We start from the raw sequence: 26559 nt of genomic DNA, 5'->3' as shown, positions 1-26559 counted from the left end.
TTTTTTTTTTTTTTTTTTTTTTTTAAAATAGGTTTCTCTCCTTCCATAGCTTTACTATTTATTAACTGTTGTGGGGTCTTATTCCTTTTTTTTTTTTTGGAGGGGGGGGGGGACTGAGGGGCTCATTATTTCATTACACGAATGAAGGTTGAACTGAATGATACTATTCAACAATGATCAGATACAAATATACCGCATATCTTCAATGGAAAGACTATTATTGAGAATTACGAGAAGGAACAAAAAAATCACACAACAAACAAAGCAACTGCTATTCTACATCTACAAATGTCTGATGAACAGAAGTGAAGACTACTGCAACGTGGAGAGTCAGCAAACAGGATGACAGAAATATTTGAGCTGCATGTGGTCACAATAGATGTGCAGTGTATTCACCAAAGTTCCTGCATGATTATGTACCGGTACACACAGGCAAAGAGCCATGTTTAAATCTATGAAGAACCAATTGCACACTGAATGAGTAGAAAACCATGTTCCATTCACCATGGCATAAGCTTTGCTCCCTTACCCCACTAATATACAGTTTGTATTCTAAAGATTGAATTCTTTTACATAATATAAGTAATGGAACATTAACAGATGCTAAAAGAGTACTATCTTTTTTCAAAAGTGTGATTACATGACTGTACAAATGACATTCCATAGTTTAGAATCATACGGATTAGAATACTGTAGAATACTGTTTTGAATAGGCAACTGATTGACAGACAGAGCAGTATTAGCAAAGGCAATCACCCTGTAGATGCTTTGCCCCATATCAAGACAAAGGCAGATGGCACATGCATGGCAACATATATCTATTCAAAGTTGGCAGCATTACCAAATCTTTCCGACAGGCTTTAATTAGGACAGAGCACCAAAGCGAGACGTTATGACCATTCATCACCATGAAAACTGGTTCTCAACAACCTCACGTAGCCTGAATATCTGTGAACACAACGGTTGCTATACAAATGCTTGTACCTGGTTTAAGCCACTGCTCGAAGCCTTGTGCAAGGATATCGTGCTTGGAACCAGCATTTAGCCATAACAAAAGACTGTGATATCATCACTTCAGTATTCTATTGCTTTCTGTGACGCATATATGCAAAAAAAAAAAACAACAACAATAATAATAAATAATAATAATTACTTTCCCCCCCCCCCAAAAAAAAAAAAAAAAAAGGTCTCTTGCTCCAACCTGAGCTGGTCAATAGCACTTGACCAATAATTCACTGGTATATTTGAGTGGACTAAACATACAATGCAAATTTCTTTTCATTCATCAATTGCTACATTCTACCATATTGCACTGAAAGCCAATCCCATTATGATTTGCTAAACCCTGTCAGTGTTACTGACACTGCTACTGACACCTACACTACATGCAATGTTTGTGGAATTCTTCTACAGTAGCAGTTTTGACTGAGAGAAGTTATCACATATAGTTTCAACTTCACACCAGATTGCACTGTAATTTCATTTAGTATTCTAACTTTGTTTTGGTTTGTTTGTTTGAGGTTGTTGTTGTTTTTTTTAATCCGAAATCAACTGGTCCACAGCAACCTAAAATAAAATAAACCTTATGCATCTAAATCAGTCTGTCAGCTTGTGGTGTTTAGTATCAACATCTGTAATCCCTACAGTATGTTCTTATACTATTACAGTATTCACAAACCTGAGGAAAAAGTAAAAAACTATACATCGCTATAATTTGTAAACAAGTACATATATATTTCTATTGAAAGAAGAATGTGTATATTCATTTCTTTGAAGCCATCCCAAACAAAAAGAAATATCTCATTACTGTTTCATTCAAGTAAGCTGATACTGACCAGGAACTGACCAGTCACCAACTTGCTTTCATATCTAATCAGATTGCCAACAATCATTATAATATATCATATGACAATGAATATTATATTGCTACATACTGTGAACATGGTAATCTGTCTTCCCAAAAGTTTAGTGAGATATGGTAACACTGGATTTCAATCAACTTTAAATACTAATGACACATTTGTTAATCGTATACATGAAATGGAGTTGACTGTTCTTATTATGTAAAATTTGTACGTGTATCTAACAAGAAACTATCTGGGTTTATGCAAGTTTCTCCTATTATTTCTCAGGTAACATAGTTTACTCTTCATCTCATTATTTCTATAAATTGCTTTAAAAAATAAAGACAGAACATCTGTGGATACTAGAAAACATTTAGCATATCAATGTTGTAATCAAACAGCAAGTGCACTAGTGTGTGCTTGTGCTGCAGCAAATAAAAATAAACATATGCAAATCAATACACTTAGCAGATTTTAATAGCACAGAGTTCAAAGTTCAGCACTGCTTGGATTTGTCTCAGATTACACCAGTTGGGAAACTTAACCATTTTTTTTTTTTTTTATAACAGCTAAGAAATGAATACAACTATAGGTGAATTCCAAACCAGTGAACAGTTAGTCTGAAAAGGAAAGCAAAAAATTTCACAAGCACAAGTTCAAAATTGATCAAAATTGGACAAAAAGCAAGATAGATATAGAATTTTAAAGATGTGCTGTTATTTGCAAGACCATTTTTGAACAGTAGATATCAATTTTCCAATTGAGTGAGCTCATGATTCCATTACCTCACAATTTTCCATCGCTCATGTATATTATAGAAGTATTTATAACAAAAACTAAATTCTGTTGCTACAAAAATGTAAAACATAATGACATACCTGGCTGAATAACTATCAACTGAGGATCAGCCACATCGCAATACAAGATTTGAAACGGGGACATAATTGCATTTGAAAAAAAAAATGTCAATGTCAAGATTTTATTTACACACTATATGGCAAGTTCCAAGGTGATGACATCATCAACACATTTTCACATTCATATTGACTGTTTGAGAGGTATTTTGTGGAAATTGGTGAAAATTTCACAATTTCATACCTTCCCTGATTTTTATCTACTTTTCACTGCTGTGCTCGTAAAATTTTACTCTTTCTTTTCAGGCTAACTTTAAACTTGTCTGGCCTTCCCCTTTTACACTAATGCTCACAAAGATTGCTGGCTGCATTACAAGAAAGAAGATAACAAAACCAAAAAACAAATACGAAAGGCTGCATTATGGAAAAATGGCAGTCGAAAGAGTTGTGAAAAGTTTGGCAAAAGTGAGTCACGCAAGAGGAGGAGCATGTGATGTAAAGAATGGAGAATCAGTGACTGAGTCAAGCTAAAGTCAGCTACTCTGGACACACAAAACCAGTGAGAACAGACACGTTCATAATGATGCGACAATAAATCATGTTGTTGTAGACATTTAGTTCACAATCATCATCAAGGACACACCTAGTCTTACTCTGTATTATAGAGAATATGTCATTATGTTTGTTGTCAAGAGATTTTATTGGATACGATGTTTAATCACTGAATGCTACTTAAAGTAATGTCCAGTTTGCAATATCAGTAGTTTACAATTCTTTGTCAATGAATTTCAATAAATGATGCACAACTGCTTCACCAGAAGACCACGATGTATGATTTGACATGCTCAATTGCACAAAATTTCACTTTGCACATGCATGCACCCCATGAATATACTCATTTGATAGCATTCTGAGTTAATCCATCCACATGTCTAATATAATGTCTATCCTCTTTTTTTAAAATTAAAATGCTCTGATCACTTTGTCTCTTTGATGTTGGTTAGAATTATCAGAATGCAACAGTTTTTGCAAAACTTGTAGGTTATTGCAAAGAACCATCAATGAAAAAGGTGAATCTGAAACCCCAAATTGTACCTCACTCTTTTATTCATAATACTTGGACTTCCTTCACACTACATAAACTGGTGATGCTTTGTTTGTCGATGTGTCTGTTTGAATGCATGTGTTGATATGTCTGTTTGCATGTATGTGTAGATATGTCTGTTTGTATACAAACGTGTAGATATGTATATTTGTATGTATGTGTTGATATGTATGTTTGTATGTGTTAATAAGTATGTTTATTTGTATGTGTGTCATGATATGTATGTTTGTGTGTATGTGACGATATGTATGTTTGTATGTCAGTGTTGATACATCTCGTGAGCTGAAAGACTCAAGCTCTATAACATCTTTCAGGAGTAATTTAAAATCCTATTTGTTTAGCAGTGCATTTTGAAGACCAGTGCCTTTGCAGACAGACTTTCATGTCTTTTTTTTTCTTTTGCCTCTTCATCTTCTTCTATTACGGTGATGTACTTGTATCTTCAGTCTGTTTGCTTTGATGTAAAGCGCCTTGAGCATTTAATCAAAGTGGAGAACGGCGCTATAGAAATTGTATGTATGTATGTATTATTATTATTATTATTATGTTTGTATGTATGTAAATTATACAAGCTGTACACTAGAGACAAGTCAGAGTGCATTTCAGCAACATCAAAATCAAGACAGGTGGAAAAGAGATTATGTCCCAAATGGCACACACATTAGATAAGGGCAGACAGATGTAAAGGAAAAAAAGAAAAATAGATTAGTAAAACCACCATACCTCCTTCAGCATCAGAATCTGTAGGAAATCGATTCAAAAAGGTACAGCAGAAAATACACACATAATCAAATCAGGAGGTTGAGAACGAAATCAGTTAGTCTTCCACGGTTGTGTATCATACACCGTGCACTGCATGTACACCGTACATTGCTCATACAACAACATCAACATCACACTGTCACAAGCCCGTGCTACATCCCACAATTTGTGTTGACTTGCAAAAGGGCAAAGTGGCATTCACAGTTCCCATTTAAATGACATAAAAGTATATACTGTATGTGAAAAAAACAGAACAACAACATGCAGATAGCATCTGCCCCTGGTCAAAAGAAACACTCATAACATCCCAATAAAGTAGTTAACAGCATGCAACAACAACATGTAGGTATCTAGAGCTAATCAAAAGATGTTTCTATATTTCATACTCAAATTGCTAGCATGTTATATGGATAATTCATTTTCAAGCCTACAATCTCCTTTAATTATGATTTAATAATGAAATCTAATACTGCATCTGAATGATCTGTTCCTCCATTGACAAATCCTGTCCATCGCAAATTGGTGACCGAAATGATATGCTACCATCAGTCTCGGGGCAAAATATTTTGCAAGAATGGTTAGGAGAAACTGTCAATCTTGTGACAAAATATTGTAAGAATAATTATTAGAAGAAACTGTCACGGAAGTGTGGGTGGGGGTGGGGTGAGTTTCCTTGAATGCCAGTAATACCAGGGGGTGTTTCATATTAAAAGCTGTTCGTAAAGTTACGAACGATTTACGAGTGACTGGTGATCAGTTCTTGTGCTGAATTATGGAAATCCTGATAAGTATAGCACATCAGAACTGCTCACCAGTCGCTTGTAAGTTATTTGTAACTTTACGAACAGCTTTATAAAACAGGGCCCAGGTATACCGGGGGCGGGCAGAAGGGGTACAAATCAATCATTTATACCTACGCTTACACCATTGGGAAACATATGGAAGTACACAATTTCTGCAAACGTATATCCCGCGTGTGCACAATAACGAGCATATTGTCCTTTTCACCAAACACAAATGGACTAGTTGCTTGAATAAAACTTGAGGATTTCAGTGTGGGCATCTCAGAAAGAGTGTGAATCATCGATAAACACTTAACACCAAAATGTGCAATGTGGACCAGTGGCACTTATAACAGTGTGGGCATAACATTCAGAAATAGTGTGAATCATTGAATAATACTTTACATCAAAGTGTGCCATATGGACCAGTAGTAAGTTCAACAGTGTGGGCATTTCAACAAGTTTGAATCATTGACAAACACTTTACACCAAAGTGTGCAGTGTGGGCCGGTTGCAATTTGGACAGTGTGGGCATTTCAGCAGTAGTTTGAATCATTGACAAACACTTTACACCAAAGTGTGCAATGTGGACCTGTAGAAATACTTGTGTTTCAAGGGGATATCATGCAGGTATAATGGGCTAGATTCCTGACAAAAGTGAATGCATTCAGCGCTCATAGGAAGTTAATGAAGAATGAAACTAAATGGCGATGAGGGGTGAGCCAACTGTATTACATAATGTGTTATCAAGTGAGAATATATCTTCTTTTTTTTCAACATGCAAAGCTGAAGTGGTGTACATGTGTGCATGTGTGTATGTGCGGAGAAGAAATCTCAAAGGCATAACTGTATAGTGCATTTTAAAGGGACTAGACTGTACAGTACTGGTTGAGATGGGGATTCATGTTTTGAACATTCCTAAGTGAGATAATGAAAAGCCTCTTATGAAATATGAAAGAGCATGTAATTTTAAGAAGGACTCAACGTTTATTTGATGAAAATTGGTTTTCAAATGGCTGAGATATCAAAAAAAAGTGCTAATAATAAAAGGCGACATGCCACAACTTTATTAGGATGTCTTTGTTTCACCTTGTTTTTGGATATCTCAGCCATTTCAAAACCGATTTTCATCGAATAAACTTTTGATACCCCTTAGAACTGCATGCTCTTTGACATCTCATAGAGTGGTTTCTGAATATCTCACAAAACGTGAAAAGCTAAATCCTCACCTCGACCAGAACTGTACACACCCTTTAACATCCTTACCAATGAAAACTTCTTTCATGGCTTAAACTTGCTTGGATTGACAATTATTTGGTCCAACAAGTCAACTCTAAAATAGTGGTCTGGAGCTAAAAGTAAACTGAAAATAACCCATTTTTGTATAATGTGACTGAAAGACGTATGAAAAGAAAATCTGAAATAATGACATAGAGACACAGCAATAATAATCCTTAATCCTTGCCCTCTGACCAGTGGCTTGACCTATACATTGACATTCAATGCTGTTATCTATTGTTATCCTAGTGGGGAAAATACAAGGCATGATGGAGTGGGAGGCTTATCCCTCTTTACCAAACGCTAAGTTCTATCCAAGAAGAGAATCTGAACATACCATCACTGTCCTTCGTGGGCCTTCTCCTGCTTCCCTTGGCGGATGTTGGTCTCGGGATGCGGTTGCCACCCCCTCCGTCTTCACTCTGCTTCACAAAAAAGTTTTGGAGAAATCTGTTACAAACATGAAATGGTCCTTGCAATAGGAATTGTACAGTTGAACCTCTCGTATCTGGACAAGACGGGACCGGGGCACATCCGGATAAGGGATATGGCCGGATACGGGAGACTCAATGCTTTATACATGTACATATACATACACATGTACTGATGTAGCCCATTGTAGTACCACATGTAGTAATGTGTATACTGCAACCTTTTCATTGTTACATTTGGGGATGTTTCGGGATGTTGAAATGTCTGAAGGTAAGCAATTTGGAAGGAAATTTGATGCAATGTATGTTAATCATATTGGAAGTAATATGTAATTCATGTGTGTTTGGGTAGGAGTTCTCAAGGAGTTGGGAATCCCCCTTTCTTCCCGTAATTATTAAAAAAAAAAAATCACGGCAAGATTGCGTCCGGATAATAGAGAGATCCGGATAAAGGGAGGCCGGATAATAGAGGTTCAACTGTATTGTGATGAACTAACAGAGATAATTCCCCCTCTGCGTCTGTTCTGCATTTATGACACACACGAGGAAGAAAAAACAAAGATAAGATAATCTTCTCTCTTCAAGCTTTCCAGAGAAAATGGTGCCATAATCATTTTTATTGGAAGTCCCGGGCACCAAAATCAGGGCGGACGCAAAGAGTTTAAAGGGAGATACTTCTGCATTACTGTTATATGCCTTTCAGAAGGCTATGATAATTTGCAAATCAAGGACGCTACTACATCAATTTGTCAGGATGGGAAGAAATACTGAGTTCAGTTTTCAGCGAGTGTCTAGCAGAATCAAGAAGTGGCAGATTTGAAATAATGGCTTTGAAGCTTGACTCTACATTGTAGGGAGGAGGGCGTGTGCAGGCAATACTGTTTGTCACCTATATCAGTATGTGGGACATTACATCAACACTGCCCTTCACATTAACATGCAACATGAACACTCAGAAACATGGTCATCAACAATACCTGGTGAAATAAAACAAGTTCATTATGTTAATATGGTTGTTGTGCAGTGTCAACACAGCATATGAGATTGTGTTCGGTGACAGTAGTAATAACACTTGAAAAGAACATGGTTAGGTTAATGGTAGTAGGAATGTTATCAATGGTCATAGCTGCAGCATGATTTAATTCATTTTGAAAGAAACACAAGTTAGTTTACAACAAAGAAAAATAAATATCCATGACAATTTAATACAAATGGGAGAGAGTTGATTCTCTGCCACCTACTGGCACAATAAAGACTGGGGGATTCACACGTACACAAATTTGAAAGCGGGATACAAAACTCGCGATTTGTAACAACAAAGAAAAATAAATATCCATGACAATTTAATGCAAATGGAAGAGAGTTGATTCTCTGCCACCTGCTGGCATAATAAAGACTGGGGGATTCACACGTACACAAATTTGAAAGCGGGATACAAAACTTGCGATTTGTAACCCGCTAGCAAACTCACGTTTTTTGCTTGTGTGGACACAAATACACCCACAAATTAGTACGATCAGCAACACAATGCTAAACCCAAGAAATCTTGCTCTTATTTCCGAATTCGCGCACTAATTTACCCTGCAGTGACGTGTGAATGGTCGCGGGCAAATAAATTCGAGTTTTGATATTCCATCATTCAAAGCGAATGTCACGACAGCATGTGCTCCACACCACTGTGAGGCACAAGAACAATACGTTTATCGATTTATCGATTGGCAACTAGCAGGTTATTTCTGTACGTGTAAACGGTTGTAAACAAACTCTAACGCTAACCCGCTAACTCTGTATGTGTGAACGGTTACAAAATCTCAAGAGAAAAAGGTCTTGATTAACACAATGTGAGCTTTGTTCACTGACTTCCATACACACTGGAGTACTGTAAAAGTGGAAATTTTGCAGTTTTGACATTTTCACGCATTTCGCGCAACTAGAAACTAGCGCGAAAATAAAAGCACACGAAAATTTTTGCTTGCCATATGTTCCAGTAGTTGATATCTCGATTTGCGGAATTAAAAACACGTGAAAATCTTCTTACCGCACCGAGGGCGAAAAATTAGTCGCGCGAAAATATCCACTTTTCCAGTACTTTCTTCACTGATTGGCACAGATGTCTGAAAACTAACTGACACTGATGTAAAGAGATTACCTAATCTCCCAAATTCCTATAGTGTCATCATGACCATCTTGTTAGTCTGTGCCAGGCTGATACAACTGAGTGGGCATGGTAATGTTACAACAAAGTAAAGTTTGGATGGATACTCAGGCAGGTGTCTATGGGGAGCGTGAGCCATTGCAAAATCAGCTCCTCGTCAACGGGTTAATACATGAACCACAGATAAGGGTATTCAAATTTATGACATTTATAAGGACTATCACACAGCTTTATTTCAAGCCAGGCAGATCAAACGCTTTCGTATTAGCAAGCTTAGCTACAAAAGCTACATGTACTGTGTGCATTAGTGTAATTGTTCTGTCTACATGCTCTGATTGCACTTATATATTAATAACTGTAGAATATGATTGAGTAGGCAACTAGACATAGTTCCATGTACTCCTTTTCATTTCTAAGTGTAAGTAAAGTGAAAAATGGGGATGAAAATGTATTCTTCCTTTTGTGCTTAGTGCATGATGCACAGGTACAAAGGCTAATAGTGTTATTATCAACTGTAAGCAGGCAAGGCATATGAAACCTGTACACAGCAAATATAAGTCCCTCTGAAATAACAAAGAAATAAAGTGAGTTTAATTAGCCAGGGGTGCATTTCATGAAGCATTTTGTCCGAGAAAGTTGTCGGACAAATTTGCTCTCAGTCAATCAGATGCAAAGATTTCAGTACCTTGTAACACTTTGTCAGAAAAATATCCGACCAAAATGCTTCACTGATCTATGTGTAGATGACATTTGAGGTCAAATAATTCATGAGTTTCTCTGCAGCTCATTACTAATTAACGAAATGTACAGCAGATGACTGGTGATGTTCATCATGGTGATATACGGCTTTATGAATGTCTAAATTACAGACGACTGGTGTGGTTTAATCACACAGTTACTACCCTTCAAATTGGATCACACACAAGAAACGACACATCACTAGAATTATGTAGTGATACAATGTTGTATAAAAGATATTGCAGAGTTTTGAGAAGTCCCAGTTTCCGCACATGACTCTTCTTTCTTCATTTGTCATAGTATAAAACTGCTCTCTTCCAATGACGCTCTGACGTAAACAAAAGATTCGATAAAAACAATATCATAGTACTGTAGGCTAAGTGGCAATTCCTCTAATCCTGTGCAATATGACATGAAATAATCAAAATTAGTGGTCCATTGACTTGCCTATTCAAAGATCCAAGATGTTATTCCTTACATTTCAGCATTGAACAGCCAATTATTAGATGGATTAAGATGTCTACAAATGAGGCATTCATTTATCTCAGACATATAACATTAAGAAAGAGGGGAGTAGCACTTTGGCACAAACTGACACACATACAGTACAAACTGGCACAAACACACACACATACACTTCCTTAGGGTATGAAGGGGAGTTTTCACTGGAATTTCATTCATAAAAATAGAAATCAGATATACAAAAAATCACACACACATGCACACATACTCACACACAAGCATGAAAACACACACACACACACATACACACATAAAAAGACACACACATACACATGAAAACAACATTTGTGATTCAACTTGTTAGTAGTCCACTGTTCTGCCGATGAGCAAAACGACAAAATGTTAATTTAAATGAGCACTCTGTGATTACGCAGAGTTACATGGGGCAAATAACGGGGTGATTTAAACGCAACACACGCTGGTGCATTAAAAAAAATGCGGAATTCAAACATAAACCACACACAAAAACAATCAGATACCTCTGGAGCAGTCGGTCTGAGGTCCTGTTTTAAAAAAGAATGAAGGTGAATAATGGATGACATTGTTGATCCTGAGTAAATTTCTCACAGAGGATAACAAACAGACACATAGCACGCTTGGATATAATTTTCTTACATCTGTGTTATATACAACTAATCATGCTGCTAGGGTTCAAATGGAGTCAAGCATGTAACACAAAGTAAAAAAAAAAAATCTACAGAAAGAATCAAAAGATAAATCTATGTCTCTTTTGTAGAAGAGGTAAATGTTGCTTGATCGCATGAATCAAAACTAAAGTAAATATCACTTCAAAGCACAGTTCAATACAAGCAGTTCATACATTGATTGATGGCATCAAGGTGAATTCTAGCCATTTTTGGGTGTGTATGAGTACAATGTATATTTACGGCTGTAAGTCTTTTCACTCCAATGTATTTGAATCGAGAAAAAAAAAGGGCAAAAGAGCTTAGTCTTTGTTTTCTTTAATTCGAACAGCTGTTGTTGGTGGTGGAGGGGTTAAGCTTTTGTTTATATATCAAACCAAAGCCTTCCAACTCAAAGGAATTTATCGTTACGGTGCATGCGTTTGCTGTTTCAATTTTATCATTTTGACATAACCATAGCATGCCTTTTAACCTGCAGCTTATCAAACAGGAACTAACGAGTATAAAATTTTGAAAAAAACAGAACAAAACAGAAAACTAAATAAAACTAAAAGAAAGGCAATTTTCATTGATCTTGATCTCCCATACTCTACTATTAACATATGATTGCTGAAATAGAAATAAACATTTGATACAGCTTTTTCTGTCCACACAGACTGAAAAAAAAGGAAAGTTCCTATGAAATAGGAACAGTTGGCAGGTATGTATACATCGCCAGGAAATCCATGGTACCAATGAAAGATTCATTACTCTGCTGATAGATATGGTGCTCTGCAGAGAGAGATGTGTGCAAAAAAAAAAAAAAAAAAAAAGATAAAAGAAGACATGAAATAGGTGCATGAAGTTTGGAGTGAGGGACGTAGTGATGTCGTAGGGTATACAATCGTCATATAATTTCATGCTACATATGTTGTTTGTTAACATGATATAAACCATGTGTATGCCCGGACAAGCGCTTTGTTGAAGTGATCCCACAATCATGCAATAAATGATGACATGGCCATTTCACCATAGCTTCTCTTTTCTGCCAAATAACAGGACATTGATATTTCCCAATACTTGAAGCCCCTGCCATTTCTATGCATAAACTTATACAAACAGACAACTTTCAGCAATCAAATGTACAAGTGAAACAGTGTTTGAAAATTGGTAGAGATTTTTTTTTTCAGCCTCCTGTTTATCTTCTCTTAAGTTGAAGTTCAGTTAACCATGCTGTTTTTGCCCTGCGCAAGAACTGAATAATTTAACACATTTTCTTCTATTTTCAGCTACATATTGTCACGGTAATAAATATATATATAAAACAAATAATGGACAGCCTGAGCAACAGGTCTATTCACTGAACACAAAGCAAACTTTCTTGTAATATTCCATCATACAAAGTCATGAAACTGTCAACTTTAAAGCTCCAAGAGCACATAACAGGGAATTATTTTAAATGAGCTTCTTTAAAAGGGCAGCAAGGGGGGGGGGGGGCAGGGACTGTTTGAAAGCCATTTTACAGATAGCTGGTGTGCAGTGCAAAGCAAGCAAACGTGCTTCTCTCCACTCAAATGCAAGTCACACATAAAATAAAAGTGCTCGTGCTAATAAACCAATCCCAATGCAACAGGTCACATTTGTGTCTCTCCTATTTCCACACTCCTGTTGTATCTATTACAGTGTAAGACTTAAATTTTCCATCTCAATGTTTTGTCTGTTCATAGGACTGGTCAACCAATGACCCCCCCCCCCCCCCTTCTGAGAGTAAAGGGAGATAATTGGAGTTCTAATGATGTTGTTGTGGACTAATGATGATGCATTTGGGGAGTTGATCACGGCAAATTGTGCATTGTGCCTGCTAATGAACCGTGCTTGACTGCGATTCAAGAACAGAGAGGGGATGTCCTCGGTCTGGAGGGAACAATGAAGCAGGCCGTGCCAGGAATGAATTTGCTCCGATATAGATTTGTAGAAATTCTTTACTGGGTACACAAATGATGTGGACATGATTTACTGATAAAGGAGAATACACTGATTAGAGAAAGCCATTTCAGATAAAATCTGTGAAATAGAAATTTGAGCAACCAGGGAACATAGTTACAAAGTCATTTGAATGTAACTTATTTGACATGGCATGCCTTTGCCACTCTGATATACTGTAGATATTCTAGTTGTATGACTGACAATGCCTTCATAGTTCTCGTCAGAATGATGCTTTGTATACAGAACATAGACAATTCTGGCATTTTCATGAAGTCATTGAATTTCTGCCTTACAGGATGTTTTAGAATATTGTGTGCTCGACATACTTCAAGCATATTCCTGAAGAAAATGTTTCTTTACACAAACATGAATTCAAAAAATGTTAACATTTCTTCTACTTCAGTTTTGAAATGGCAGCATGATGCCATATTACAAGCTCTCCCAGAACATGTTAGGGTTATAAAGGTTTATAGGGAATGTTTTCATCAGTCTACTTGATTGAATGAAATCACTTTCTCTGTAAGGATGATGTATTCTTAATGTGCCTGATAGCTGAAATGTGACAATTTCAATGTATTAATTATGTGTCAGTAATCCCACATACCGCAACACCACATGTTCATACTAAAATATACTCGTCAAAGATATTCAGCAATATAATTTATGGCCAAGCATTGAGCAGGAAAACTTATTTTGCCTTATCACTCTCTATGCAATTCATCATTAGCACAGGGATTTGATGACGAGATATGCGGTATTAGTAATGGCAATACAGTTCGACCTCGATTATCCGGCCATGTCGGGACCGGCGCTCATCCGGATAAGCGAATTGGCCGGATATGGGAGACACAATGTTAATGTATATTGCTGCCGTCCAAGCTGCCGTCCCAGTGCACTGGCAGCTAGGCAGGAAGCGTACCTCGCAAAGGTGGTGTAATCTATGCTAGCCTGCGCAAAATTGTAGTCCCTTACTTTTACGATGATAATGTGGTGTGAATTTATGTTAGTTCTATCGGGAATATTGTAGGTAAATCGTGTGAGTTTTGTAGAAATTTTAATTGAGTTTAAAGTCACTGTTTTTTCTCAATTTTTGGATGAAAAAAAAAAGTCCTTCACCGCGTGAACGCGTCCGGATGATAGAGATTTCCGGATAAAAGGAGGCCGGATAATCGAGGTCGAACTGTAATAAATTCTCTTTTACATTCAGAGTACAGTAGTAAATAGGCCTTTGTAGCCAAATTCACTGGCTTTTCTAAAGCCAGACAGTGTCTATTTTCTTGCTCCAACAGCATACACATCTTGGAAGTCTATCTTGTCAAAAGACATCTGATGTGACTTCTAATATTACAAATTGAGCATATAGGGTGAATTCTGTAAATATAGACAGTCCGCATTGTGAACAAAAACACAATAACAAAGTGTAGTATCACGAAATGACTACACTGTTGGCATAGTATTATAGTCGTATGTAATTAATCCGTCATTTCCAAACAAGTGAAGAGAGAGAGAGAGAGGGAGGGAGAGAGAGAAGAAGTCAATAGTGGCAGTAATTTTTGTAAAGATACACTCATACTCTGACAGAGGAGAAAGTCCAGGTTTTAGTTATCTCTGATCACCCAGTTACTCTTTTCCCATTGCAAATTCAGTAAATCTGATACATTTGTAGTACAGGGTTCATACTCCTTCTCATGAAGTAAATTCCATGACTTTCCATGACCTTTCTAGCCAGAATTCCATGATCTTTCCATGACTTTACATAATTCTTTTTTTTTTAACACATTAAGCTGAAAATATGATCTCAAATCAAAGTGAAGTAAAGGAAATACATACATCTCACACAAACAACAGATAAACTTCTATAATTTTTGCAATGCCATGACTTTCCATGACCTTTTGATGAAAATATCAGTTTTTCTTGACTTTCAAGGCCTGGAAAACGACTAGGCCAAATTCCATGATTTTTCAGGTTTTCCATGACCCGTATGAACCCTGTAGTAAGTGATTGTTTGATATTAAAGTGATTGAGATTGATGGGGGGGGGGGGGAGATGTGATATCCTGTGGACTGAAACACACAAGGTGATAAAAAATGCATATTGTAGATGGAAGATGAGCACACATTAGTGATCAGGAAACTCAGCACAATGCATACCTCTGTGTCATCACTCTTTACCATGGCAACGGACAAAACAAATAAGTTTCGAGGTGGGGAAAAAATACAGCGCTCGTTAACATGCAGAAAGAAATGCTTCTGAAAGAAGCGACTACTGCCATCCAATATTCTTGTTTGTTTTTAACCCTACATCTGTATTTTGCTTTTTTTTTTCTTTTTTCCTTCTTTTTTTGGTGTGTAGAATCACTTTGTCCATCTAATACTATCACAAAATGCTCATGATCTACTTTGTTCCATTTGCATAGTCAAGCCACTAAATCACTGATTTTAACAAATATATCTCGAAGCACAATTGAACTGTTACCTAGAAATACCATATTTAACAAATCTGAAAACATTACTCTGAGGAAACAAATCAAATTTTTGGAATGAACGAACAAAAAACAATTCATTGTAACTAGCACATACTTTCTGATCAATAGGTCTAGAAAGCCAGGGGTATATAACATGGAAAAGAAACATACATCTACAAGCAGTTTGTGGAATCCAATGTCGACAGCACTACAATCTATGAAACATTCCCATGTAATTCATAGTCCTACTAAATGCATACTAGGTTGTGTACCTTCTATGGATATGTTTTCATTAGAAGTCATTTCATTTGCTATATCTACTTAACGGAACAACTGCATATTTTTGCATGAATTTTTGGTAGCCCATCACTCATTCCTGGTTGCCCCAGGTTGCTGGGAAACCACAAATCTTGACCTTAGCTTTGCACAACACTGGACACACATACATTCCCTTTTCTACATACATTTAACAGCCATAAAACTGCCACAAATTATACTTTCCAAGCTGTGGGATGATAAATTCATGCATAGATCAATCAAGACGAACATACAGACAGCAGTAAGTTCTTGCATGCTTAACTATTTCAGATCCACAGGGGTAGGAATAACTGTAAGAAAAGATCTATTAGTAACAATCACAATAAGCATGCACTCAAGTATCACAGAGGGCAAGGAATATGAATGGACACTTTGGAAGCAGGGTATTACGAGATCATGCAACTAAAGCATACAGCACACCTTTCATGCATATTATGAGGGGCATTGTTCTGACTGATAAGGAAAGAGACACGACAAACCAACCTCGTCATCATCATTTTGAGACTGCGCCTTCAGTGCCTCTTCATCTTTCCGTCTCTGTTGGGAAGACAGATGCATGGAAAATAAACTGTTTAAGAGACTGTCAATCAGCTAAAAAGATATCACTAAAACTCACACACACACACAAACTTATCCCATTTGAAAAAGATATATTCATCTTTTCTTTCTTTTTTTAATGAATGGGACCAAAATAATCAAATATCAAAAATCAAAAATCATCAAAATAATGCGATTGGATTTAACATTGGGGCTCCATGATCTAAAAACAAATGAAATATCTTCCCCCCCCCAAAAAAAAAAAGATGGCTTTTGATGAGGAATCACGGTAGACCTCACCATCTACAGAGACTTGCAGGTGGCATTTCAATGTATGCATGAAATGTATTGGTAGAAAAGGTTATATGCTGCTGTTAAGCTAACTGATACTGAGAAACCTGGGTAAAAGTTTACAAATTGTATATTTACAACTTTACAATGACACATTTAGTAGACTAATGTACTGATTTAACTTGATATACTCCTGAAAAAAAAGTTTTGATTTCACAGGCTAAGGCCAAGTTGTTTTCAGTGAAGATGATGAGAGATCAGTATGAAACCATGAGCATAATGCCAATCTAGATTTAATTTGGCACACTGTAACCTAGGTATTGTCATACACTGTGTAACAGCATTGATTGATTGATTGATTGATTGAGAGGTCTTTATCAAAAAACTGATTTGGCAACCTAAGGTAAAATTGCATGGATGTACATACAAAATTATATATTGACATTGAAAAAAAAATTATTTCATAACCATAAGTACAAAAATCATCACATTCAAGCATATATGCAATTAATACAAATTTAACTCTAAAAATCATTACTTAAATTTGGGGTACATCAGTCCAACCAAAGGGAAAAAAACCCCCAAAAAAACCAAAAAAAAAAAAAAAAGCAACCGAGAGGGCCTACATAAAATCTTAAAATCTTTAATGTGTAGCAATGGCAAAATCGGGGAAGTTGTGTGCTTGAAGTGGAAGGTGCGCAAATGAGAGAAGTGACACAAAAATGATGTTGTCATGTGGCATAAGTTGAATAAAAAAACTAGAAATGTCGCTACGGCGACTGGTGTATGCCTCCGCCATAATGCATGGTTCTCCTAATAGGTCTATAGTACAATGTCTTGACAATGTGTGATGACAGTTTCACACAACTGGCAAAATATTAAAATGACAGGTTTGCCACAAATGTGCTGAATGTTCACTTTCCTAGAACTAGGTTCAATTGGATGAATGATTAAAACGTCAGAGTGCAGGTATTTGGGGGAACTGATGATTTTTACTTGACTTTTGACCCTTTTATAAGTTTATGCATCGAGTAATTTTCAAGGTATTGAGAAAAAGTATAATTTCAGTATCAAATGGTAAAATAGTATTATCTAAACCTGGCCTTTGACCTTTGACCTCACAGTTCCAAAGAGAATCACTGTTAGGTAGAACATGCATAAATATGTAAGTTTCATGATAATACCTTGAGTTACTTTTGAGATACGGAGGAAGAAATGCAATTTAGCACTTTCACTTGACCTTTGACCTTTTGACCTTTGACATTTTGGCAAGAAACTTCCCATAGAATATATATTGGGTTATACATGCATACATCAAGTAAAAAAAAAAAATCCTTCAGGTATTGCATAAATATAAGGAAAGTAGTGATATTTTGAGGAGTTGACCTTGACCTTTGACCCCCTGACCTTTGACCCATGACCCCCAACTTCCCTAGATAATCACTGCCCATCGGTATATGCATATATACTAAGTTCCATGAAGATACCTTGAACCATTTGCGAGATATGGAGAAAAACATGAAATTTCAACCTTTTTTTTCAAAAAATAACCTGTGACCTTTGACCCCATGACCCTAAAATCCAAACAAAGTATCATCCTCCCAGGATATACCCTCATACCAAGTTTGATGCAAAACCACCTCACGGTTCTTGAGATATCAACAAAAACAAAACGGGACGGACGTACGGACGGACGGACGACCCAAAAACATAATGCTTCCGGCCACTTCGTTGGCGGAGGCATAAAAATTGAAACATCATCTCTGAAAAACTGTAATTCTTGCATCCTTACCCTTCTTTCTCTCCTTTCCCTGTCTCTCTCCTCCCTCTCCTTCTCCTTCTCCTTCTCTCGGCTGTCCTCCTTCTCCTTCTCTCCATCCCGGCCCCGATCCTTGTCACGACTCCTCTCCTTGTCACGACTCCGCTCTTTCTCCTTGGACCGGCTCTTCTCCTCCTTGTCCCTCGACCGCTCCTTCTCTCTGTCCTTGCTCCTATCCCTATCCTTGCCGCTCTTCTCCCGCTGGTCCCGATCCTTGCTGTGCTCCCGGTTCTTCTTGTCGTCCTTTGCCCTGTCCCGGCTCCCGCTCCTGTCGCGATTGTCTGAGCTGCTCTTCTTTTCCTGCGAGTTCACCCGAAAGACAAAGAGGGGTGAAACACTCATTTATAATGAATATTGAGCTGTTATAGTAGTAATCTCATGCCTCACATATGTTGCAGAATGATTTATTTGCATCATACACTTGTACATTTACGGCTACGATTCTTTGAGCCCTGTACTTCTTGAGCAAAACACCACTGTAAGAAATACTGGTCCTCTAAATCTTCACATGAAAATGTACATTAATTTTTTTTTTTAAATCAATGAATACAATTAAGAAGTCTACACAGACAATTTCAAAGATGACAGCTTCTTGGGGCCTAATGATGGCTGTGTAGATTGCTTGATTATTCTGTCTAGAACTCAAATTCTGCTCTAAATGTAAAGGCTTACGATTTCAATTCACAAGAGTTTTTTTAATGAACTTGACTCTCTTGAACAACATGTGAGATCACATTATCCTTGATTTATCTTGAGGAAAATTGTACAATAAGAATTTTGTTACAAAATATGACATTATACACTACATGATCAAAACATACTCATGTATACATGTACATTAGTAAACACTTAAGCAAGTGAGTTTAGACACGGTACACAGACAACATTTGGCAAGTCCCACTGAATATCATATTAGGCATTCCTATAAAGCCCAGAACATCACTAGAAAATTAGACGAATTTCACACATATTTTCACTTATGGTGCTCATGTGTCATCACTTGAACCATCTTTACATAACTTCATTCCTCAGACACAGCCTACTCAAAACTTATCCAAAATCAGAAAGACTTATGTACATATTCTCTTGTAAGGACATGAAGTGAGTATATCTGAAGTTTTAAGTTTACATGGAGCCTCCTGACAGAATCAGAGCGACTTCACAGCTCTGCCTTGGTACACACTAGTGTCTATGTGTTAAAAGCTGCACCACATATTATGACATTTCAAATTTCACTTGCTGTATAGATTACTTGATAATTTCTTTCAATACAGGCTTATGTTTTCTTCTCTTTTTTTTTTTTTTTTTGCACCATGTCAGTACTGGTAGCTATAGTGATCATGGCGACAACTTGTAACCATGGGGATGATGGTGCTGACATAACTCACACATTAATTCCAGCTGACTGGACATACATGCACAAATAAAACAGAACTACATTCACATACCACAGACAGAAACCAACATGGATATCATCAGCAATGGCAATTCAATTGCAATTCAAGACGACACTCTGCATCTACGATGCCACCATATCATCCAAGCTAACAAACCTTATTGTCTCTGTTTCGCTTGTCCCCACTTGTCTCCCTACTCTTCTTCTCTTCGTCCTTCTTCGGCCTGGGTGGCTTCCCCGAGCTGCCCCCCTTCTCGCCGTTGAGTACTTTCTTCACAGATTCAGCACTATCCAGCTGTCAAGATACACAGAGGCAAATTGATACATTTGAAGCAAATACATTGCTGAATAAAGACATCTAGACAAAACAAATTATGCATAAATAAATACATATCTACATATACAAGAAATTAATAAATACACTAATGAATAGATGAATGAATAGAGAAATAAATTTAAGTGAATATATACCAAGATGAATACGCATTAAATGAATGATACACATTAATAATGAACAAATTTAATAATTTATCCATATTAATGACTGCTTGAAAAAACCAAGAAAAACCAGTTATACATTCTGAATACTGCAGCAAAACACAGTTCATTAGTCACTTGAATGTTGTCAAAGCATGTATCAATGCTACATCTCACAAGCAGATTAAAATGAAAAGAAGCAAGTGAAGGGGATTTTCTAAGTAGCAATCAAATGTTACATCTATCATGCCATTGCCCCCTCCCCCCCCCCCCTCCCCGCAACACACACATGATAAAAATGCTCCCTTTTGAAATCTTCACTTGTCTAGATTCGAAAAGATACTTATCACATTCAAAGGACGAATACAAGAGACCATTAAATCAATAAAATCAGGTTACAATGGCATGAAAATGTGGAGAAGGCTAATTATGAATATAAACAAAGGCATCTTGATATGATTTGTAGTTCACGTGATGTTTTCATCACTTTATTACCAATATAATGTAAAATGTCAATATCTGTTTGAGCATTCATAGTGTATTTGCCATCAAGGATAATCCAGGCCTAATTATCCCTCTGATGATATTCTCAAGGAACCACAACTGGCTGAAGTTATTCATTTCCTTTCAAAATCTGCAACCTCCCACATGCAATATATCTATCAGTTCTTCCAGTGACTTATTTGGCTTAAAAGTTGAAGCAGATTCCTGCAAGATGTAATATATTGTACTTGAATATCTGATGAGATGTGCACTAGTTACAAACAAGATCCACCTGAGGTTCAAACACTCTCAAAAGAATTTTAATGAAGCTTATAACCTTGGGCAATCACAAAATTATAGCTTGTATGGTTAAGGGTACTGCCTGGCGGATAAAGATTTTTGTTCAATGTGTTCTTACATGTACTTTAAAAACTCATGCCTAAGAAATACATGTACTTAAAGTATGGCTTTTACCTATGTGAAGAGAAAATCACAAAATAGTGGCATTTACAGAATTACATACAGAGTATGTAATACCAAAACAACCGTACTAATGATGAGAATGTAATCATCTTTGTAACATTATGGCATCACACATTATACGTTGTAATCTCACCTTCTTGGATAAAGCAACTCCGATGGCTTGGAGGAATTCATTTGTCTTTTCTGGTTCGTGACCTGCCACAATTTTCGACGGCCGAACTGACAATGACTTCCCTGTGACCATTGCTGTAAAGGATAGCATGAAGAAAGGTTTGAACACTTTTCAGATAATACTGTATACGCTGTTATTTTCGCGTACAGATATTTTCGCGAATGACGAGGCCATAGAGTTTCTTTGCGAGATGTTGTTTTCGCGAATTGACACTGACGCTTACATTAATGCACTATTAACAGGGCGCACGGAGACAACTTGGGTTGTTCAAATTTGCGATCCAACTGTGATTTGCGAAATTCGCGAAAATTAAACCCTCGCGAAAATAACAGCTTATACAATACTCAGTTGGGTTTACATTGATCACTGATATAATATACAACTGTCACATTATGATAACGACAATATATTTGTTGCTTTCAGTTTGTATATAAATCAAAATGCTATTATTCTTAGATTTTGACAGCTGACCTCTGGCAGTTTGAATCACATTGGTACCTTCTGTAACTTTGCAAATTTGTTTGCAAGAAAGGCAGCTAACAGGCCACCTCTCTACTTTCAAATGATTAAATATTGAATTGCAACATTCTACAGGCTATCTCAGTATCTGGCATTGTAGCTAACTCTTACTTTTACATCTTCATTTATGAATGTAACATGTGTATCAGTCCAGGAAGATAAAGGTAAATTGAACATTTTATTGTGCATGCTGCAACCAACCTTTAAAATCAACTTCATATCACGCATGAAAAATCCTTGGAGAAATTGAAGACATCATACATACCTACTACATCTATTGCTTTCTGTAAAAAGGCGATTTTGGCATCTTTATCCTGAAAAGGAAACCAGAATCAAAACATTGTGTGGAGTCAAAATAACAGCAAAACATGTGCATGAAATATTCCTTGAAGAGTCAAACAGGTCTCCTGTACAATTGTGCCACCACAAATTTCTTCACTTTGTGCAATTCATTAATGCATAGATTATTTGTGAGATAATGGATCATGAATCATGTCTGAAACCTATTCTGAAATCATTCACTTTTGTTATTGCATAATATATTAAGCTGTATAGCAAAGTTTAAAACAATGACCAGTCATGGTAGTAACCTCAGGATACATAATTTAAACCTGTTGAGGACGAGTCCCGAGTATACTCGGGCAAGCATCTATGGGAAATGCGTGTTGTAGCAAAATCAAACCTTCCTCAACAGGTTAACATCTGTCTGCACTAACTCACGTACAATGTAACATGTCGGGTGAGTATCTCACATTCTTACAAAAATATGCACTAATACTATATTTTCATCTTATAAAAGATAACATGTGACATATTCGTGTATCATATCAACTTTGTACACTGATACAGGTCTTTAAAACTAAACATGTTTCCAAATGTTAAACATAAAATCTAATCTCCATGGTAACTAGCATGAGATATTCTTATATCAGATCAATCTTGCACTTCACAGGCTCAATGTCCACTACTGAGAGAGTTTTCATCGACACCTGCAAATCAATTGTTATACAAATAGTGAATGGTCACGAGTGCAATGGTACGAGATTTCGCACACAAGGTGAAAGATACAGGCGCTCTATTCAATGAGGCGAAGCCGAGTTGAATAGTGCGCCTCATCTTTCACCGAGTGCGAAATCTCGTTCCATTGCTCGAGTAAAGACCATACACTATTTGTTTTATACAACGTCCAAGTAGATCTTTGTTATTTGGTTGGAGGATTGTTGGGTAGGTCTAAGAAGGCCTAGAAGTCTATATATGTATGAAAAATATAGCCATACTTACATGTGGATCCACTGCGATTCTCTTTCTGGCTTGTGCAATCAGTGTAGATAGGTCACAGCTAGCGCTCATACACGTACACTAGCACTACGTAGGCGTACATACGCGCATGCATGTACCCGGTCCGCACACGTACACTGCGCTAGCTGCATGTGATCCTCAATATGCAACACATGCAGAGTACATGCAGTACGGTACAATTTCTCGAACCGTGGAATAGAACGAAAAAATTGAACCAAGTTGCACGCAAAAATAGAACCAAAATTGCACGGCGCGTTGAATGGAGTACTTATTGAATATCACGTCACCAACAATCCCCCAATCAAATTACAAGGATCTACTTGGACGTTGTATAAAAACATAATACACTGGTTCACATGAATTTTACAGATAGGCAGAACAATGCATCGTTTACTTTCTACATTGAGTTTGTCACTGTACACCTGTATTTCTCCTCACCTTAACATTTTGTGAGTCCAATTCAGCTTCTGTAAAAAGGCCTTTCATGAAACCAGTTGTTCGTATTACCTGCATTGAAAGCAAAAACATACAGGAGACAGTAATTAGTAAAATATGAAATTGATTAATTCACACACGTACATTGGTAATGCAATAGTCTTCATTTCACGATAACAACCAGAATGAATATTCATTCAAGGTAATGGGGGGGGGGGAAGAAAATGGGAGAAGGAAAAATGTGCTGTCAGTTTACTGATCAATGACAATTTACATTACGTATGAAGGTTTTGAAATGCACCAACAGTAACAAAATTTGCATCAGAAGTTAATATTCACTGTCTGCACTGTAGATGTCTAGCTCGTTACACGATCCATATCTCCCTGTCATTTCTGAAAACGGAATATCAAATACGTTTTCCATAGATTTTTAAAGGTAATTATACATTAAGGGGATGTCCAGGCTATTTTCATAATTTCACATTATGTAGGCCCTAGTGTAGTATGGTTGGACCTACTACTAATCGACCGCCTAATGTTTATTTGCTTGATAAGAACATTTAACACTGAAATTCACGTAAAAAACTTGACCTACGTGATTGAGAAAATCCAGCTCTATCAAATGCCGTTGTTCCCTTTTCGATTCGAAGTTTCAGTGCAAAAATATCGCCGACGAAATTGCGTGGCCTCGTTTCAGCTCCCCGCGGTAAATCGCGTTATTAGGATCGACCGCTGATTTTGCATTGACAATGCACGCAAACCGAGTTGTATTGAACACCGTGTTGTACAAAGCTTTTTAGAAGCCTTTTAGAAACTTCCATAGACATTACATTGTGCTGTCATTACGATTCGGTGAATATATTCATTCGAAATTTTGTCCTTGATTAAAACCATTAACAAACAGTGAATTATCGTGTTTTCCCACACCATCCTCATCTACAATCAAAGCCAATCCATTTTTATGTGCTTTGCGCGCAGAGAAGTGTGTACTAAGTGTTCAGTGCGCGAATTATACGCGGTCGGTTTCAATAAGGGTGGTCGATATGTAGTAGGGCTACCATACTAGTTCACAGTTGTAAATAGTGAAGTACATAAATCAGCAGCTCCATACATGTAGTCCATGTTTAGATTTGGGGAAGTAATTGAGTGGTTTGTTTTTCTTTTGCATTTTTGAGGATACCATTACACTCCAAGCTTGCGATAACTTGCTATAAGCGAAAAATCCCACAAGAGAACGGCGTATTTCTCGATTTTTAGCGCTTTTTCGGTACTCTTAAAACTGGGTTTTATCCGCGCGCGCTTTTGGAAAGTAGCCCCGGTTCTGCACTTTTAACAGTAAAATTTGGGATTTTGGATGGATTTTTGGAGGGGGCTAAGGGAGTTTCCTGTTGTGAATGAGTGTGCAAGTATGTGAATTAATGTGATTTGCGTGTGTTTTGACAGTTGAACTTACTGGGTGGTGACTAGTGATAAGTAACTGAATACCGGGGGCTGACCGAATACTGGTGCCCTTACCCTAGGGTCTAACGTTACATGTTGATCTATCACTATTTTATAATATTAAATTCTTGGAAGAATCAAGCTTAAAACACTCATCAGTGCAGTGTTAACAGTACAGCCATTGTAAATTTAACATAACCTGTCTGTGATATTTTATGACAAATTATGACATTTTGTTTGTGACTGTCACTGTGTCCCATAACAATTAACACTAATTGTTAGGCCCTAATTCTAATTGTAACGTTAATATTGTTTAGCCTGCCCTAGTTAATTAACTAACAAACAGGTTTTCTAGATCTAGGTCTAGGCGTTCTAATCTAAAGTAAATTTAGGCCTAAAGGGAAAAAGTGGCACTGCTTTCACACAAGGGAGATAGAGTCGTCACATTTCATCATTACTGTGGTTTACCACAAATTAGAAGACATCTCACACATGCCGTCATTATAATCATTATTAGATTAAGAAGCCTTTCGGAAAGGAAAGGATAAGGCATGTCGCAATGACTGGCAATTGTTACCGGTGCAATGCTGCACTGTGTTACTGAATACAATCTTGTTTACCTCAGTGAAGATGTCGTGCAGGAATCTGAACGGAGGTTTCTTCAGCAGTTTCTCGGTCATTGGTGGCTTCTTTATAATTTTCCCAAGAGAATCTTGGGTCTTCTTGATGTATTCCTCGCCCATGTTGTTTGAATGTACGTCACCTCATAACTAGATTGTCATTTACTTCGATGAGATCCTGCCTGACACGAGTAATTACGCTGGAAATTCCTGTTGGTAACGAGCCTTTTCATTAGAAACGAGACGCTACTGCACCGGATTCATTTTTGCAGCCGAGAATTTGTTCCCACAATGCATTGTCCCATTTCGTCGTAGAGGGCAACATCTTCGGCTCAATCGTGCACATTTTATGCAGCTGTACTGGTCAACACACACGCCGCTCACTCACACATTCCGCAGAACGAAGAGCAAGTTTAGTGTTAGGTCCTTACAGTCGTTGGAATCTGAACAATAAAGAGGTTCACTATTTTGGGCTCATGTTGAAAATTATTCCAGTATTATGGGTGTAATCTAACAGAAAGACAGATAGCTAATGTCCCAAATTAGATGGACTTCGGATGATATGTTTGCCCGAGTTTACTCTCTTTTTTGTAAAAATAATGATAATCCATCTCATCTCTTGTTGTTGTTTCATAGAAAGAAAGATTAACTAGAAATGTCGCTTTGGCGACTGGTATGCCTCCGCCATAATGCATGATTTTCCCAATAGGTCTAGATAGTACATG

General features: G+C 37.1%; 1 protein-coding gene across 1 annotated transcript in view; it reads right to left on the bottom strand.

Annotated features, from left to right (window-relative positions):
- LOC140237593 (TRAF3-interacting protein 1-like) overlaps nt 1-26071 on the bottom strand; it is a 31771-nt gene extending 5700 nt beyond the window's left edge. Inside the window, exons 1-10 of the mRNA XM_072317525.1 lie at nt 25835-26071; nt 23778-23846; nt 22306-22354; nt 21483-21595; nt 20064-20201; nt 18484-18810; nt 16347-16400; nt 10951-10974; nt 6963-7050; nt 4527-4544 (exon numbers count right to left, since the gene is read on the bottom strand). Coding sequence (XP_072173626.1) covers nt 4527-4544; nt 6963-7050; nt 10951-10974; nt 16347-16400; nt 18484-18810; nt 20064-20201; nt 21483-21595; nt 22306-22354; nt 23778-23846; nt 25835-25957 — 1003 coding nt within the window. The 5' untranslated portion in view covers nt 25958-26071. The remainder of the gene's footprint in view (nt 1-4526; nt 4545-6962; nt 7051-10950; nt 10975-16346; nt 16401-18483; nt 18811-20063; nt 20202-21482; nt 21596-22305; nt 22355-23777; nt 23847-25834) is intronic.
- Nucleotides 26072-26559: the final 488 nt, after the last annotated feature.

This window comes from Diadema setosum, chromosome 14, assembly GCF_964275005.1.
Source record: "Diadema setosum chromosome 14, eeDiaSeto1, whole genome shotgun sequence".
In the NCBI taxonomy this organism is placed as follows: domain Eukaryota; kingdom Metazoa; phylum Echinodermata; class Echinoidea; order Diadematoida; family Diadematidae; genus Diadema; species Diadema setosum.
Note: the sequence above shows the minus strand (reverse complement) of the source record. Positions and strands in the feature narration are given on the sequence as shown.